Source organism: Ailuropoda melanoleuca, chromosome 10, assembly GCF_002007445.2.
Source record: "Ailuropoda melanoleuca isolate Jingjing chromosome 10, ASM200744v2, whole genome shotgun sequence".
Classification (NCBI taxonomy): Eukaryota; Metazoa; Chordata; class Mammalia; order Carnivora; family Ursidae; genus Ailuropoda; species Ailuropoda melanoleuca.
Genome location: NC_048227.1, coordinates 97,832,474 through 97,851,603, shown reverse-complemented (window position 1 = coordinate 97,851,603; position 19,130 = coordinate 97,832,474). Strand labels below are relative to the sequence as shown.

The window sequence follows — 19,130 nt, the reverse complement described above, 5'->3', positions numbered from 1 at the left end:
ACCTATTTCTAATTTCTATAACTCAACAATACTGAAATAATAAACTTTTCTAGAGGTTTTCCCATAACATTAAAAAAGAAGATGAATCAAATACAGGAACATTCTAATAATCCAGTAAAAGAAGAACATGGGTCCCTCCCCTCCAATCTCACCTTAATGACCTTGGACCCAATTTTATATGATCCAGAACTAAGTTTCTGAAGAGCCCGAAAAGCATCTTGTCGATGAACCATGCAGACGTAAGCACAGCCCCTGGGAGGAATCATCTATTAAAAAAAATTTTTTTCTTTAGAAAGGGTAAACATAAGGCATTCATTCTGACGTTACTGTATGGTTTTAATGAAACAGACCACAGACTACTAAGACTGAATGCTTTTTCCCTCTTCTTCCTTTGGCTATTTATTGGTACAATCCATGTACAGTTAACTACTTAGTTTAAAAAGAATTCAAAACCTAGTTGGGTCTCACTCTAAGTCATAACATAAGCAAAATCTTGAATATCACATGTCAATCAAAGTTTTCCTAATACACAATAAATACTAAAACAAAAAATGTAAAAAGACATGTATGTAATACCACCAGATAAAAAGAAAACAATATTGCATGACCAACATACCTGAAAGCATGCAATTTATTCAACAAGTGTCATACTGAGTAATGTGAGAAAGATTTTTGTTTGGGGAAGTATCTTACCCTTAATATAAAATCTATAATCTACAACAAATGATAACACTAAAGGTCTTCAACTGTATAAAACTTATTTTGCCCAACTGCTTCTGGACAAAGGTTTTAACACGAATAAGAAAACAGCCTTAGTGTTTTCACTTTGACTCAGAGTTCACTTCAAGCTACTTTCCAAACTCTAATAACAAACTTCTCAAAAAAGAAGTCTAACACCTTATATACTTCTTCCTCTTCTGCAGTATAGACCCAACTCTGTATCAATGGACTGAAAAATTTTCAAGCTCAGCAATGACCCACTAAGTGCTAAATCGAACAGACTTTTTACTCAGTTCTCAAGCTCCCCCCCAAAACCAAGTGAAACGTTTATAAGTTTTCCATCAGATTTTCAAATCCTGGATTCTATCACTAGCCATTCAATACATTTCAGTTCACAAAATAACTCAGTGCCTATTATTTCTAAGTACTATGTTCTAAAAAGGTAATACAGAAGGGGGGGGCAAGGCAAACTAATGCCTAAATGACTATGGAACAAGAAAGGCCAAAAATGACACAAGTAATAGACAATCCAAATGCTGCTTGGATTCAGGATCCATTCTGAGCAGTGATTTCTGACTCTGCATTAGAATCACCTGTGTATACTGTGGTACTCTAATAAGAATCTAAAGACACTGATTTTGGGCATCCCTATTTTTTCAACTGTCAACACACTTCTGACATCTCAGGTAGGGGAAAAGTAGAAAAAAAATTCAGAGGTTATAGGATCAAGGACTCCAGCAGATAGTTTATGTTTTGACAGGTGAAATTTTAAAAGACAAAAGAGTAAGAAAACCCTACAGCACAGTCATGGTGTAGAGAGAAGAATATGAAACTCATAAGGTGAAACGCTCAACCAATCATCTATTTATTGTCTGCGCAACTCAGGCAAATCACTTAGTTTCCTCACTGGTAAAACAATAATGGGAATTACTTAACCAGCTTCTTGTGAGGTTCCAATGAGATCATATACGGTTGAAAGTAGTATACGAAATGGTCAAACAATTCAATGAAGAGTGCTGTTATTAACAAGGAAAAGTCAAGTTTGGTCACATAAGGATCTAAGACTAGAAAGGAAAAGCAACCAATTTCGTGGCAAATGATAAAAGTCCAAGAGACATAAAAATACTAACAGTGAATACAATCAGAGGATTAATGAATTAGAAGGCTTCTCAAACAAATTTCTATAAAACATTCCATGACTTAGTTTTAGACCCAGGGGAAAAAAACAGAGCTTGAGGATGAAGAATATACTCAAAGAAGGAGACTGGATGGAGCAAAAGTACTGAAAGAAAGTGAGCTGAGGAGTGAAAGAGTTGCAGTCAAGTTACTGAGGTGCTGTGACCACACAAGTTTTCTTGCCTCAGGTTTGCTTTGAGAGGAAGAGGTGGTGAGAAGAGGAAGGGGACTGGTACAAAGACTGGGACCCCAAATCCAATTTTGTCTCCACTACCACCTATGTGCTCATGTGTAGGTGATTACAATTCTGTGGGACTCAGTTTCCTCATTTTCATTACCAAAAAAAGGGAGGGTGTGGAATTAAACTAGGTTACAGATAGGGTTCCTGCTAACCCAAACACTGGATGACTTTAGGAACCAAGTGCTAGCTATACTGCTATAAAACCTCTTAAGAACATTTCATTAGAATTTCACTAAAAAAGAAAAATTAAGGAGATAAACAGCAGTATAAATAAACACTGAAATGATTAAAGTCAAATAATCCTTATAAAGATGTGCATTATTAAAGACAGATACTCTACTGGGCTCATTAGGAACCAAAGTGACTCTTTGTTTGACTGGAAATCCTCTGCATATGTATTTTTAATCTTAAACTATTGTATAAGAAGTGATACTTACATTAATGGATTCAATTTGTCCAAACTCTTCAAACAGATTGGTTAAATCTTGCTGGGTCGCCTTCTTATCCACCTGACCAACCCACAAAGTAGTACTACATACTGTCAAGACACAAAAGAGACAAATGACTTGAATCACACAGATACAGCTATTTCTTTTGAGCAGCTGAAGAAAAAGCACTAATAACAACAAGATTTAAGATGGGTATTTAAAACACTTCAGTGACATTTTTATCTGTTAGGCTTAAAATGAACTAACGTCCCAGATACCCATCTACATGTACTGCAGATCAACCTCTGTTCGCAAGCGTGGCTGCACACTTTAATCACCTATGGATACCCGGGTCTTAACCTAAAAGACAAAGGGTTATGGGGTACAACAGACTGGGAATTGGGAGTTTTAAAATCCTGTAGGTAATTCCAATATGCAACAAAGTCCCAAAAACATTTCTTACTGCAAATCCTATCTCTGCACCTTTAATCTTTCTGTGCTGGAATGATTAAGTGGATTATTTCTTTCTAATCAACAGTTAAATCTGAAAACAGCACCTTATCCTTAAGGAAATAATTTGCATGGAGATACAAGGGGGAAAAGGCTGAACTGGAACTCCTTAACTTGTTATCATGAAAAACTTAAAAAAAGATACTTTGCAGGAAGCACTTCCCTTTAAGAAACAGACCTACACATGAGGTATCTCACCTACTTTAAGCTGTACTGTTCATGCCTCCATGAACATTTCCTTTTCCTGAAAACACTTAATTGGAAAATATTTACAACAGATGATACATTTGCGGAATTTTAATAAATCCAGATTTACATCCATATCATTTTTAAAGACAAAGTTTCCAGCCTTTTGATGATCTTTTATCTATTATGGGACAGGCCTCCAGCAAGTTTTACTCTAGAGCTAATTTAGCCCCACACTAGTGACTACTCCAAGATTTCTACTGAACGAAGGTTTTCAACCAGCTCTCTCTACTCCAGCTGGTTTGAACTCAAAAGTCTTCCAGACCCGTGTTAGCTTTAACAATCATTCAGCTAACAGATTCCCTAGTAATGTTCTTATCCTATTTGTTCTTCCCCTCAGTCTCACCATATGTACATATAATTTAATATTTAACCGAAGTCTCAAGAAGCAATGTATTAGTTTTACTCTACTCTATAACAAAATACCACAAACTTGGTAGCTTAAAACACAAAAATGTATTCTCTTACAGTTGTGGAGGTCTAAAATGGATCATTAAGTCTGCATTCTTTCTGCACACTCTAGGGGAGAATGTTTCCTTGACAAACTGCCTGCATTCCTTGGCTCATGACCCCAACTTTCATCCTCAAAGCCAACAGGAGGGCATTTACCTATCTTCGTCTTTCTCCTTCACATCACCTTTTCTCTCTGACCCTCTTGTTTCGCTCTTATAAGGACCCCTGGATTATACGGAGCCCTTCTGGATAACCCAAGTTAATCTTCCCATGCCAAGATCCTGATTAATCATACCATACATATAATGTAACATTTGTAATTCCAATAATTTGGCTATGAACATCTTTGGACGACCACTATTCAACCTATCACAAACCCTCAGCAAATTTCTAGACCTCTTTCACTGAATAGTTCCCACTGCTTCATTACACTGTCTACCACATCACAGCTGCTTTAATCTCTCTGAAATATGATCCATGTTTTCCCCTACTGTTTCAAGGTAATCTCTCCACAAATTTTTCCCACAGACAAGTCTTTTTTTTTTTTAACCCAGAAAGCAAAAATGAATCTCCCCCATCCCACGAGAGGACACTGATTCCTAGAATATTACTGCTTGTTGATGTTTCATATCCACTGCACTATTCATGAATACTCTTGTGTTCAAAGGACCAATGATAGGGAAATACTACCATATGTGTTTAAAATGTGCTGGGCCACATGAAATTGATATTGCTTTGGAATAAGGACAGTTTTGAGGTAAATAATGAGGGATATACTTTTCAGTGTATTTTCTTATGTGCTTTCTGAATTTTTTTATTCATGAAAAAAACCACAGCAATAGGAAATAAATTCCATGGTCAGTAACTATGTAAATGGGGGCAGCTATAATATGACAAGGAAAGCGAAGAACTAAATGGAAAAGACTCCATATAAAAGCCTACTGAAACTGGTGATTCTAAATGTCCTAATGGTAATCATGAGAAAGGGGGCACAGCAGAGGTTTTATGGTCAGACCTTTGATGTTATTTTTTATCAGACAGCACTAAAATGTTTGAATTTGGTCTCTCACCCTAAGGGGATAAACAAATTTTCAGAGTTAGGAATATCACATTATTAAATTAACACTGGCTCCGATTATCAGGTAAGATTGTGGCAAGATAGCCACAGCTTGCTGAAAATGCCAGAACTTAGTAAGAGGCTGGATGTTGCCTTTAATTATAAGCCTGGATTTCCAGGATGATTCAGCAGTATAAGCTATACCAATTATTTATCTATCTTCATGGCAGAGAGAATTTATTTGGAGACCTTCAGAAATTAAACAACCTGATCAGTATTCAGCTCTTGGCAAAGAATGACAATTTGCTCCATTTTACGTACTTTGCCCATCTGCAGTCTGTCTGTTCACCTTAGAAATCATAACTCCCTAGGAATCTTTCAGGAATAATCCGGTACTAATTACAACTCCCATTACTACCAAGTGAACTCTCCTTTAAACTCTCCCTACTACCAAATTTGTTCTAATTATACATTACAGATTAACATATAAAGGAGGGAAAGTCTGTACAATGGGAATCTCTCCCTTGGTGCTGATCCAATAAGTTTACAAATAGCTTTAAAATTTACAAGCTCCCTTCACTAATTATTCCCCAGACCTGGTGGTCAAACTTGGTTCGACACTTTGAATAGAAATCACAGTGTCTATGTAAGAGACAGTAGGCCTGGTCCACTTTATATATTATTAGTCAAGGTCTATATTTTCTAATTTGCATTTTAAAAAATCAACTCTCAATGATCTTAAGTGTTCAGTAGAACCTGTTCTTCCTTCTTTTCTCCTCTCTCACTTTACAAAAACCAAGGATAAAATTATTCATCTACCAATCTACTTTTCAATTTCTTAGTCTAAAAATACAGTCTTTAGCAGTTAATGATTTTCTTAATATTTGTTGAAACCAAAGCTTTGTAAAGTATGTCACTTACCACTTAACGTTTTAGATCTAATTGGAGGTAATCCCTTCTTCTGTCGTTCTTTCTCCCTTTCTCTCGCTCTCCTTTCACTTGAGTATGAACGTGATGATTTCCTCTTTCTTTCTCTTGAGCGTGAGCGTGATCGCTTTCTGTGTTTACGCTTTCGGGAACCAGATCGTGACCGAGACCTTCGTTTTCTTGGTGATCTACAAAAAAATCTTATTTTACTTCTAACAAAAGTATTATTCTTCTGTCAAATTTCTCACTTCTAGGTAGGGTGGGGGGGGGAACCACACACACACACAAAAGGTTGTCTTATATTTAGCTACCTCTTAAAAAATGTTTAGGTAGAATGAAGTATCAAACATGCATTTTCTCAAATCTATGTACTGCTCAGGCCCATACTGTAATAGATGTTCGTTTGCAATGATCCTTACTGAGACCAGGAAGAAGAAAATGAGATTCTATCCAATAAGGGCCTTACTTTCCTTAGTGTCCTCCAACTCATTTTTCAAACAAGAGTCAAGAATAGGAATGAAAGATTAAAGAAAATAGAACCTTAGGTGATAAAAACATTATATTCTTAAAATTACAAAACGGAGAATGTTTCCAACAGAGAATGAGGCCACTAAAGAATTCTGCTTGTAAGTTTCCAACTTCTAAAATTTCAAGGTGCTTGACTTTAAATATACAGTGATCCTGAAACATTGTTTCTTTCTTTCTTTTTTTTTTTTTACTGTAGAACATATGCCCCTGCACTGCTTCAAAATGCTGAATAAGGAGGTGTTGTTAAGACAAAGAAGCTGCAAAGATTTCAGCTCTAACACTGTAATTGCTTTAGCAAGATTACTCACTGACATGAGATGGGTTTAGAGAGAGTGGAACTCACAGGCTCTCATTTGTAAGAGGTAAATACAAATAACTTCTTGAAACAAGTAAGAAATGACTGAAAAATCATCAAAGATACTACCCCTCTTCCAGCATACACTGTTCAGATTTTCAGGAGTATTCATGTGCAGAAAATAAAGTATATTAATATTAAAGACTAATGACTTAAAGTTTTAAGAGAATTTGTAGCAAAAACTACAAATTTATGTATATAACTACATAAGAATTACCAGGTTAAGGAAACTTCAACTCAAACTGAGTAAGCGTGTACATTATTGAGATTTAGCCATGTTGAAAAGCTAACAAAGAAAACCATAGGATATACTTTATAATAATCGGATGCTATGCTTAAGGTTTATAAAAATAATTCCTGTAGTTTTATTTTTATGATCACTTTTGGTATTATTACAAAATGACATAAAACCTAAGAAATACAATGGAATTTCTAAAACTGTTCCTCTATAGCTTGACTGAACAGTTTTCAGAGGCAATAATATCCTAAGTTCGGTATAATCATAATATTATTAACTAAAATCAGGTATAATCCTGAATCCAAGTCTTATGGTATGGCTGCAATTAATGTATATTATTCAAATAAATGGCCACAAATATATCCAATTAAAAGAAAACAAAAAATTTTTCCATTTTTGAAATTCTGAATTACTTCTTTCTGGAGAATATAAGATGTTACTTTAAGAAAAACACTTCCTTTAACCTTGATACAAAGAAACAAAGCCAACTTTTAAAGGTTCGCACACAGCTACTCTTAAATATTATCGTAGAACCTTGAGCGAGATCGTGAATGTGTTCTTGATCTTGAGCGAACAGCCACTTTCTTTGCTTCTTGTTCAAAGATCTCCTCTTCTACTCCATCTTGCCCTTCATCTATATCCATATCCTTGAAAATCAAAAGAACAGCAAACAAAATGCCTGAGTGAGATGCAGTATATACTGACAATTCTGCCTTAACAAAATATTCACCATAATAGCATTAATGCCTAATATTTACATAAAATGATTAATATATAGCTTAAGTGTGAGGAAAAAATATTTAGGACATTACCATTACTTTACATAAAAACAAAATATTTTACATAAAAAACATTTACCATATTTTATAATATTCTCTTCTAAATAATTTTAGAAATTTATGACCCAGAAAAACATTTACTTTTTACCTGTTGCTGAATATCTATAGAATCATCCAAATTCGCTTCAGGTTCAAGAAAATGCTGTTGACTGCTACCCTGTGATGGTGAGGCTGAATGCTCTGATCCAAATGTTCCCTCTTGACTATCCTGAGGGGTTGCCTAATGAGAATGTATACAAACACACAAACATTAAGAAACCATGCATATTATTACAACAGAATTTAAACATGCAACTTCACAAAGTTTTAAAAAGGAGCACAACACATATAGAAGTCCCATGTTAAATCATTTATTATCAACCTAAAATTACAATTGTGTACAAATCCAAGTTTACTTAAGAGCCGGGACACCTCCACAAAAAAGGAAGAAGACTGTATTAGAATGCTAAGATCAAGTAGGTCTTCAAAGAAATTTTAAATTGTGGAAAATACAGACATTATACTTTAAAGAATGAAGGGATTACATCATGAAAGATATATAATGGCACTAAATTAAATGAATCTAGAATTTCAATGGCAATTACCATTTTTATAAAATGCTATAAATTAAAATGCTATGTTACTTTTAATGTAGAAGTATTTTATACTAAAGAACTAAGTCATACATTATTGTATAGGCAAAACAAAGCTCAAATATCATTACCAAATTAACTGATCTAGCGAAAGAGTTCTCAATTTGGGCCTTTCTCAACCTCCACCTCTAGGAATTTGCAAAATAGTATTAGGAAGTACTAATAAAAGTTAGGCAATGAAAACTAATTAAAGGAACATTTAAAATCTGAATCCCCCCCTTTTTTTTTGCTGGGACTAGATTTACAGCAACTTGCTGTAGTGACACTACTTACATGACACTTATTAGTCTGAATCTGATTTAGCAATTGCATATATTATGGTGTTAACTAAAAATGAGAAAACTAATTATGAAAAAGTATCCCTACATAAACTTTTCTAAAACATCTTTGCAGGTGTTAAAGATTAACAAAAGTAGTTCCTGGTAGTACACAAGTTGGGAGCTACTGTAATAATTAACAGAGAAGAGTAACTCAAAAATACTATGCCCTTGCTACAAACTCTGATTGTGAACAAGTTACTTGAATTGTGAAACTTGGTCTCCCTATCTGTGTAAGGAATACCAGCATAGTGACTACAGACAATATTGTATTATAAACTTCAAAGTTGTTAAGAGACTAGATCTGTTCCCACCACAAAAAAATGACAGTTTTATGACATGATAGAAGTGTTAAGCTTACTGCAATATATTAACGTATCAAATCACAATGTTGTACACCTTATATGTTCTATCTCAGTAACATTTTTTTAAAAAAATTCTTATTCTAACGACATCTAATCTGAAAGAAAAAGCATAAAAATTAAGAGCCAAAAAGAACATTTAAAGAACCGTTCCAAGCTTCTAACTTTATGAAGGAACCAGTTCTCTAAGAATAAGTAACATTTTCAAGGTTTAGAAATAAATGAAAGTTTAAGTAGAAAAGACTTCTGTGAAACACATGCCACAGTACTGGCCAAAACATCAGTAAGCAAGCACTCTTTCTGAACAAATCAAACACATTTTAAGCAAAGTCCTGGCTTATGTCTTTAAAAGTATGTAACAACAGAATTCTTATCACAGAAAGGGAATTTTCAGCTCCATCCTTAATCTATTTGGTCCTGAATTCAGTATGCATATATTCTTCACATCGTATTTTTCTTACTTCCCCATTTATCTTAAGCTTCACATTCCCCCCACCCTTGTTTTTTACCCCAATTTTTCTATTTAATGGTTAACTCTTGGCATAACCACCAAGATCCACTCCAACTATTTTTAGTTTCTGAGTTTCTAGTTTGAGTTTTACCCATTTGAGAAGACTGTAATTTCATGACCTTTATTCTTTCTTAGAGGTCTTATGAAGAACAAAGAGAAAATCTACTTTAAAATTTCAACTAAGGGATGCTGGGGTGGCGCAGCTGGTTAAGCAACCAACTCTTAGTTTCTGCTTAGGTCATGATCTCAGGGTGGTGAGATGAGCCCCACTTTGGGCGCAAGCAGAGTCTGCTAAGGACTTTTTCTCCCTCTCCCCTCTCCTCCTCCCCCTACTCCCACCATCGTGCGCAGTCACATGCATGGGCTCTCTCTCAAAAAAATAATTATTTAAAAAATAAAAATTCAACTAAAAATTATCCTATTATCTAGCAATTAGCATTAGGTCCATTGTACCCTTTCCTGTATCTAAGACACGTTATGGGATTTTAAGAGGTCTTATTATCCTATATATTGAAACATTTTGCTATTTCATCATTCTAAGAATTATTCTGTTATTATCCATCAATTATTCCCAATTATTTCAAGAAAGACTAAAATAATACAAAAAAGAAAAAGCAACATAATTGTTAAGAAGGGTCAATGGTGAAATAAAATCATCATCCAGTTTTACTGCATTACCAAAAATACTGTATATTTCAAGAAGTATCGGAGACACTATCTTTGTAGTCTGCTTTTAAGCTTTCCCTGGAACATAGTTGAATATTTAGATTTTTCCATTTCTGTACGTAATGGCAAAGAGAAGATAACTGGCAGAGGAACATATTTCACAATTAAACAAAACAGAACATGAATACAAAGAAAAAGCAGCATTCTAGACTCTAATGATGATCTTGATGTTTAATATCTAAGTGAAATATCAGACTATGAGTTTTCAGATGACCATATCCTAAATGTATTTCTCACACTCCAAAACTGATGGCAGGAAACTGTGTCTCTGAGGACAAAAATAGGGTCTTTTCATACACTTAGTTAGCAGGAAGGACTTTATCTTGCAGTATTTTACAACAAGAACCTCAGCTGTTCTATTCCGCTAAAAGAATGTGTGACATTTGAATCTAACACAAAATGGTTTTGCTACAGTTCAATTATGTATATTAAAATTGCTCATAAAGTACTTTCCCCCATCCCTTTTAGTCTCACTTCTGTAAACTATCTAAGATGACTTCAAATATATTTTAAAAGGATCCATTGGACCCAGGTGGCAAATGACTGCTTTTCTGATACACTGGTATATATCCTTAGTATACGTCCTGGTATACACCTCTAGTTTCTTCAATGATGTCCTCATGTAAAGCATTAATACTGAAGAAACAGAAGACAAGGATAACAGCAGCTAGCAGAGACTTCTTTCAAAGCTGGATTAGCACTCATGTCACATTTTGATCACTTATAGATCCATGTTCCTCCACTTTTTCCTGTATAAGTGACAGGAAAGACTTTGTCAAAAGCCTTACTGAAATCCACACATGCTGCGCTATAATCCTACAACTGCAGTACCATGAAATGCAATTTATGTGAGCTGAGACGGCAAATCACTTACAGTAACTCAGGGCTCTAAATATTATCACCCATCTTAGGTTTTATCATGTTCACTTCTACTCTATTATATTCTCCTATATTAAAAAAAATACTGAATCAAAGTAAGTTACATATGATAGCTCTTCATTATTAAGTGGCCGAATCTTCCATAACCTTTCTATTCATAACATTCTTTTAGAAGCCCTTTTCATCAGTCCTACCATTTTCATTATCGGTATTTCACTCTGAGCTATAGCTTTCCTGACATCTCTTGACTATCCTAATAAAACAATGACCAATATCATGAACTAGAACTTAAGTCCGACAACGGCAATCATTCTCCTTCCAACATGACTATTACTCCCTTCACAATTCAGCCACTCCTTGGAAGTGCTCTGTTTTCAGTGGTTTTCTATTGTTTAGGATACTAGATATCAATTCACATGCAGGTGTGGTCAGAGCTGCAATGAGTAGGGTGATACGAGCAATCTGATTCCTTTCTCTAAGACACCGTAAGAACTTTTAGGCGGCCATAATGAGCTCACAGGTAAACAAAAATGCTTCATTTTTCTGCTTATTTCACCCTATCATCATCATACGAAAGCAACTGGTTTGGTAGAGCCAATTACACAATTTATTAAATTTTAATGGTTACCCTGCTGATATGCTTCCCAATTTGAAATTTGTCATAGGTTTTGAACACCATCTACCTGATGTATTAGAAAAGCTGCTTTTCTTTCACCACTCCCTTTATTCAACACTTATTTCTGAACAACAAAAGCTTTTAACAACACTTAATTCTTTCAAAAGGATCTAATTACTGTATCCTTTAAAATTCTGGAGATAATGTATTAACTAAGCCCGGAGCTTTATTTTTCTTTGGTTGGTGAGATTCTTAAGACAGAATAACCCTGAAAAATGGAATGGGAAGAAATCAGAGAGGGAGACAAACCATGAAACTCTTAATTATGAGAAAGAAACTGAGGATTGCTGGAGGGGAGGTGGGGGGGGGATGGAGTAACTGGGTGACAGGCATTAAGGAGGGCACGTGATAGGATAAGCACTGGGTGCTATATGCAATTAATGAATTACTGAACTCTACACCTGAAACTAATGATGCACTATATGTTGGCTAACTAAATTTAAATAACAAAAAAGAATAACGTTCTCTCAAGCTTCTAGGAATTTTCACTTCAGTAATTTGGTGTTAATTTTAAGAGTACTACCTTGATTTTACTGCTTCTTCTAAACTTTCTGAAAGGAAATTGGAACTAAGACAATCAAAACTGCCATATTTATAGACAAACAAATCTGCTGTTTGGATGAACTCTTCCATCATGACTACCCCTTGCCTCTGTAACAGCTCTGTGATTTTTTTATTACATCACGGACAACCTGTTTCTTTTCATTGATTTATAACTTGTGTTTTTCTTTAAACAACATCCAAATGTTCTACATTGTGCTCTATCTTTAAAGTTCCCAAATTCTCAGGCAGATAAATCTGCCTGACATAAAACACTACACCTACTCTAACACTTCTATCATTCCTTCAAAACAAGGTACAGCATTCCATTCTCATAATTCCAGGTGTAAGTTCCAACCTAGCAAATACCATGAATATCGATTTTACGTTTACTATTTGATTTAAAAGGACAAGTTCAGACCCCAGCAGTGTCCAAGGTTTGCTATCCCTTTAATTTAAAGGAACTCTTCTCTCTTCTTTATTTCCACTGTCCTTCACTGTACCTCTGTTACAGAAACTAGAATTCTGCCCTGTGTTCATACAGATGTACATGCTCCATTAGAGATTACTTGAGACGAGATGCTTTTTTGTTCATCTGCGTATATATCATCTGTCTAACACCACGTTGCTCATACTTTAAAAACGTTTGTAGTATTATTTTATTGCCAAAAAGTTTCAGATATTAGAAAGAAGTATGATTGGGGGGAATTTGAAAACACTCATATTCTAAACAGTTTGTATCTATAAGTATTTCTCACATGGAGCAAAAACAGGCTTTGTGGGGCGCCTGGGGGGCACAGCGGTTAAGCGTCTGCCTTCGGCTCAAGGCGTGATCCTGGCGTTATGGGATCGAGCCCCANTAAAAAAAAAAAAAAAAAAAAAAAAAAAAAACAAAAAAAAAAAAACAGGCTTTGCAATGGATTGACCTCGCCTTTGCAACTTGACTTATTCTATCAATCCTAGGTATGATTCTTCTTCACATATTATCATCCCAGTAATTTATCAGGGTTTTTTTTAACGCCATAGGATGTTGTACTTTTGAAGTGATTAAAAATTCGTAGCTGTACATAAAATAACAGTGTGTCTTAAGACTAATGATACATGATATTAGCTATATAGTTTTGCAATGGATGTTTAATTTCACTAAGGTACAACTGGAGTCAAAATGCTATCTCATAGCATTAAACGTAATCATGCCTCATAAACTTCCTGCCACACAGTAACAGTCTAATTAAAGGTAGCAATCTATTTTGCCATCATCACAATCAACAAAAGCAAAATCATCATGACCTTGCTTGACAAGGAACTGAGTGGAGAAAAGCACATGAAGTATTAAGTTGTAATACTGAAACACCGCCTCTATCTTCTGTTCTCCACTGCTAATATACCAAGCACATGTATATATCCAGAACACATTCTGGTAAAAGAAAAGACCATGAATCTTCCGAAAAGGCTGATCTTCCTAGTAATAAAACTGAAGAAAATCACCATGCTTGAGAAACACCGTTTTAAAGAATGTAGAAAGCAATAACTCTAAAGACCACAAGATGGAGTTATAAACCTTTTGAGGCTGCTGCTGTTCTAGGAGTTGCTGTCTGAGATGTTCAAGGTTTTGCTGCTGTAGTTGTTCAGCTATCTGATGAAAAATGGAATTGTTCACAGATTCTGAAACATGAGAACTAGAAGGAAAAACAAGTAGAAATATATTTCAAAACCCAGTGAAGATAATACATAAATAACTGATTTTTCAACCCCCCCATACCAATTAAATGAAACATACTCTACTAGAATGTTTACTTTTGAAATATTAACAGAAAATGGAATACCTTAGAACATTAATATGTTAAAATAGAAAGATACTCTCCAACAGTCTTTCAATAGATAGATAACATGTTAAAGATACTCTGATGGAAGATCTGAGTATTAAATACATATAAATTAGTATTTTTTACATTAGAGCACTTTAAGAAAATCTCAATGAAACATAACAGTTAAAAGTATTTAAACATTGTCACTTAACTCCTTCTCTAAGATAGCGGGAGAAATGGTCTATCAATCAGTACATGTGAAATCTACAATTGTAATTGACCATAAACTTTATAAAACTAATCTGCTTTCTTTAGAAAAGCATTCACATTAGGTATGTTAACAGAAACAGTACTTAGATAAGAGGAAATAATAATTTAACTATACTCTGGGAAATTCACACCTGGAATACACCTGGAATTCTGGGTGCCACAAGGTAAGACATGAACAAAAAAGAGGGCATCCCAAAAGGGGCAATCAGGATGGTGAGAAGTCTTGAAACAGTTGAAAAAAAGTGTACTTCATCTGGAGCAAATAAACCTAAGGGGAAGAATGATACCTAACTTCAAATATTGAAAGGCTATGTCTCAAAAGATAATGGAGCAAATTTGTTTCCTTGCTTCAGAATGCGAAACGGATCAATGTGTATAAAATAAATCAAACAGGATCCAGTAACAAAGATTATTTAACTTCTCATCATAGAAGGCATTAAAACATTACAAAAATACCCTATCAGAACACCATTAAAGGAGATTCTTACGTTGTTCAGGACACTGATCTATACGATCTCATATGTTTATCCTCTAACTTTATAATTCATAATCTAAAATATTAGATTTTAATTTTTCAAGTAAAGTCTCTTTACCAAAAGGATATATGTATTTTTATGTATTATATATTTTAAGAGCTATTATCCCAATATATAAAATTAATAACCTCTGCTTGAAACAAGATTCCCAGAGGCATTCCCTCCATTCATCAACCTCCATCCTCCCACCTTCCATGCCCCACTCTCCAACATCCTCTTCCCCACTGGTCCTTTCTCAAATTTGCAAGAACCTAGGGCTGCAAAGAACTGCTTGTGAAAAGAAAATCACTAATCTATTATAAAAATTTACAATCCATATCTTTAAAAAAACAAAATCCAGGGGTGCCTGGGTGGCACAGCGGTTAAGCGTCTGCCTTCGGCTCAGGGCGTGATCCCAGTGTTGTGGGATCGAGCCCCACATCAGGCTCTTCCACTATGCCTGCTTCTTCCTCTCCCACTCCCCCTGCTTGTGTTCCCTCTCTCGCTGGCTGTCTCTATCTCTGTCAAATAAATCTTTTAAAAAAATAAATAAATAAAAAATAAAAAAACAAAATCCCTATAATCCCAATCTTTACTTCTGATTAGTCATACACATCATGAGAATTTGGTAGAATGCCTAGAAGCAGCCACTGACACTAGAAGCAGGCTTCTCTCTTATTATTTCAAATATTCTTATAACTGAATAAAATAACGCCTAATACAGATATAGAAAATATCACCACTATATCAACATCTATCAATTCTCCTATAACGAATTTTAATATACCCCAAATATTTGCAAAGATCGGAGATAAACGGGGGGGGCAACAAGACAGCAACTCTACCATCTTTCTGTAATGTTAGAGCTTAACAGCCTGAAATCATATCCCAAAACTTATTCAAAGTATACTTGGTAGTTCAGAAGGCAATGTCCTATCCAATGTTTATAATAATAATGGGAAAAACTTATGGTTATGAAGAAAAACAACAATTCTTACAGTTGAGAAGCTGAAATTTCCTTTTTGGGCTCTTCACTATGCTCAGAATCTTCCCCAAAATCAAACCTATCCATCAACTTCTAAGGGGGGGGGGAGAAAAAGACAAATTAAAAGGTGCTTCACACAAAAATAAGGTACAAATGCTATTCTGAATGCCAATGACATCCCATTAATTTCCCTTTATCACATCAATACATAAATGTTTTATATAATTTTATGTCATGCTATAATAAAGCATTCAATTTGAGTATTTTAAAGTACTTTGTCATACATTGCCTTATGTAACAAAACAAATCATAACACAGGAAAAATACTAATGCTCTATAGAAGAGAAGATTGGGATTAAAATAATTAAGTGGCTTGCCAACAGTAATAAAGCTTGATTAAAAAACATCTAGGACTGTAATCAATGGAACTATTCGTAGTACATTTCTCTTCTTAGGATGCTCTACTATCTTCCAAATGATCAATTTGAAGTTTTTTTATGTGGTTTAGTTTTTGTTTTTTTTTTTTTTTTAAGTAGGCTCCATGCCCAGTGGGGAGCCCAACTCCAGGCTTGAACTCACAACCCTGGGATCAAGACCTGAGCTGAGATCAAAAGTAGGATGCTTATCTGACTGAGTCACCCAGGTGCCCCCTATGTGGTTTAGCTATTAAATTTTCAGACTAAATTAAGCTGACAGCTAAAAAAGTCTAAGTAAGGGGCGCCTGGGTGGCACGGCGGTTGGGCGTCTGCCTTGGGCTCAGGGCGTGATTCCGGCGTTACAGGATCGAGCCCCACATCAGGCTCCTCCACTATGAGCCTGCTTCTTCCTCTCCCACTCCCCCTGCTTGTGTTCCCTCTCTTGCTGGCTGTCTCTATCTCTGTTGAATAAATAAATAAAATCTTAAAAAAATAAAAAAAATAAAAAGTCTAAGTAATACAAAAATCAATATTTTCCTAAAAAAATACAGTAGCAGAAACAAAAATATGGATAACACTTCCAAGATATTTTAATATTCTCATAATTAATAAGAACATTGAGGCGATCACACAATAAATTATACATGAAAGATTTTCAACTTTAAAACTACTATCCTTTATAGTAGGCCTCAATTTATCATATTACAGTATAATGACAACTATAGAGAAGTTTTCCTGTGAACTTTCACATTTTGAACAATTATAATTTTAGCAGGTTAAAATTTCAGAACATAGAACATCAAATTAGTGTATTTATAACATCCATAAAAGAAATTAGAAAATTCAGAAAATTATCGTTTGCCTCAATTTTGAATACACAATTTTAGCAACCAGTTATTTAGTTAAGAGAATATTCTAGATGTTTCAAGTGGAATTTTAAAATTACTTAAGTTCCTTCAGAAATCTGTAAACCTCTAGTAAAATTCATAATATATAGTACAGTGCATATTGTAATAGTTCAATAAAATATAATTTATAGAATTAGAATCCACATGACAGCATATAGATTTTAACACTTCTTATAGAACAAATCTGGTAACTTAATTTCTACCTTGTTGAAAGCCACTCCCTGTTCCAAGGGGTTCAGGGTGTTGGCCGCTGCAGCTGCAGCCGTAAGCTGTGCTGTGAGAGCCTGCAACTGTACAACGAGACCAGCGTCCAGGGCCTGCAGAATAGAAGGCTGAGGCTTCTGCTGTTGTAGTTGTAAAGTTTGTATTAACTGCTGAAGCTAGAGGGGAAAAAAGGAAAATTATTACAAACAGATGCTGGTTTTACCTGTAAGAATGCCCATCTTTTAGTCAATGAAATTCAGTTATACAGTCTTTGGAGATCAAAAGAAAATAAATACTAACTCAAAACACGGTAATGAAAAAAATATTTTGTTGTGTGGGCCATATATGTAACAGTCCTTAGTAAGTCTGTCTTGCTTCTGGAAAGCCAGAGAACTTCACGCCAAATAAAGTGGTCATACCATGACAGATACAGACCTCATCACATACAGACTGATTTTTTTTTCACTAAGCTTTTCTTTTAAAGATTTTATTAATTTATTTAGAGAGTGCGGGCGCGAATGGGGAGACGGGCAGAGAGAGAGACAGAATCCCAAGCAGAATGCGCACTGAGTGTGGAATCCAAAGCGGGGCTACTGAACGGGGGTTCCACACGAAGCTTGATCCCATGGCCTTGAGATCACAACCTGAGCCAAAATCAAGAGCTGGAAGCTCAACTGACTGAGCCACCCAGACACCCCTTCACTAAGCTTTTCATTCCTTCTTCAATTAACTCCTTAATCTCTGTTAAAAAAACAAAAACAAAAAAACAAGCACTGACAACAACTGCTTCTGCTATCTTTCAGATTTACCATCGGATAACATATTTCCTGAAAGCAGGAAAGCAAGTAAGCAATTTGTCTCTTAGAGCAGTCTGAAACTAATGAAATTAAAGGTGAATAGGGCCAACAAGAGTTGAAATCAAATCCCTGTTCCCTCTATTCATCCATCCTCTTAAAAAGCAGAAACAGTAAGATCCTGAAAATGTTTCATAGTTTAAGTAAACCCTACATACATCTTAGAAGTAATTAATACTTTCCTAATCAAGAACTAAACCTGAGCTCAATCTGAAAATTATCAATTTACAATAGAAACAAGACATGTGTACTGTTTAAGATTAACTTATAGTGGGAGAAGGTACAAAAGCCATCCAAGATGAGAGTAAGTAATTTCATGCTTATCTAAAACAGCTACATTAAGAAACAAACTACAGAGTCATTTGGCTATCAAGTAAAGAGTAACTACAAACTACTAATGTGATAGCAAAGAAAATAATACCAAAATATATGATAGCTTAGTTATTGCACTGAGGAAGCTTCAGAACAGATAAGATGGAGGGAGGGGAAGGAAGGAGGAAAAGGAGGAAAAAGGGAGCAAGAGGAAGAAGGGGCGGAGGGGAAAAGAGAGAAGAGGGTTAATACCATATTTTTTCTTTTACACATTTTAACTACTCCTTTTGACACCCGCATTTTTCCAGAGAGCACTGTTACTGTTTCAGTCAGGTTCAAACCAGTGCAACATCCTACTTTTCCTTCTACTCTTGATTTAATACAATTACTAAGTCTTCTTAACTCTCCTTGCACTATTTCTTCTGGAAAAAATCACTTCTCCTGACAAAAGTATTTATTTTAATAAGTATCTTTTAAAATGAGAACATTTGCTTTGT

General features: G+C 35.0%; 1 protein-coding gene across 6 annotated transcripts in view; it reads right to left on the bottom strand.

Moving 5' to 3' along the window:
• Positions 1-19,130, bottom strand: part of SCAF8 (SR-related CTD associated factor 8) — a 202,140-nt gene that overhangs the window by 132,802 nt on the left and 50,208 nt on the right. For all 6 annotated transcript variants that reach the window (XM_034669365.1, XM_034669366.1, XM_034669361.1 and 3 more), the window contains 8 exons: positions 17,467-17,643; positions 15,953-16,032; positions 13,923-14,040; positions 7,807-7,938; positions 7,414-7,526; positions 5,753-5,946; positions 2,575-2,675; positions 153-266 (listed from right to left, as the gene is read on the bottom strand). In XM_034669365.1, coding sequence (XP_034525256.1) covers positions 153-266; positions 2,575-2,675; positions 5,753-5,946; positions 7,414-7,526; positions 7,807-7,938; positions 13,923-14,040; positions 15,953-16,032; positions 17,467-17,643 — 1,029 coding nt within the window. The remainder of the gene's footprint in view (positions 1-152; positions 267-2,574; positions 2,676-5,752; positions 5,947-7,413; positions 7,527-7,806; positions 7,939-13,922; positions 14,041-15,952; positions 16,033-17,466; positions 17,644-19,130) is intronic.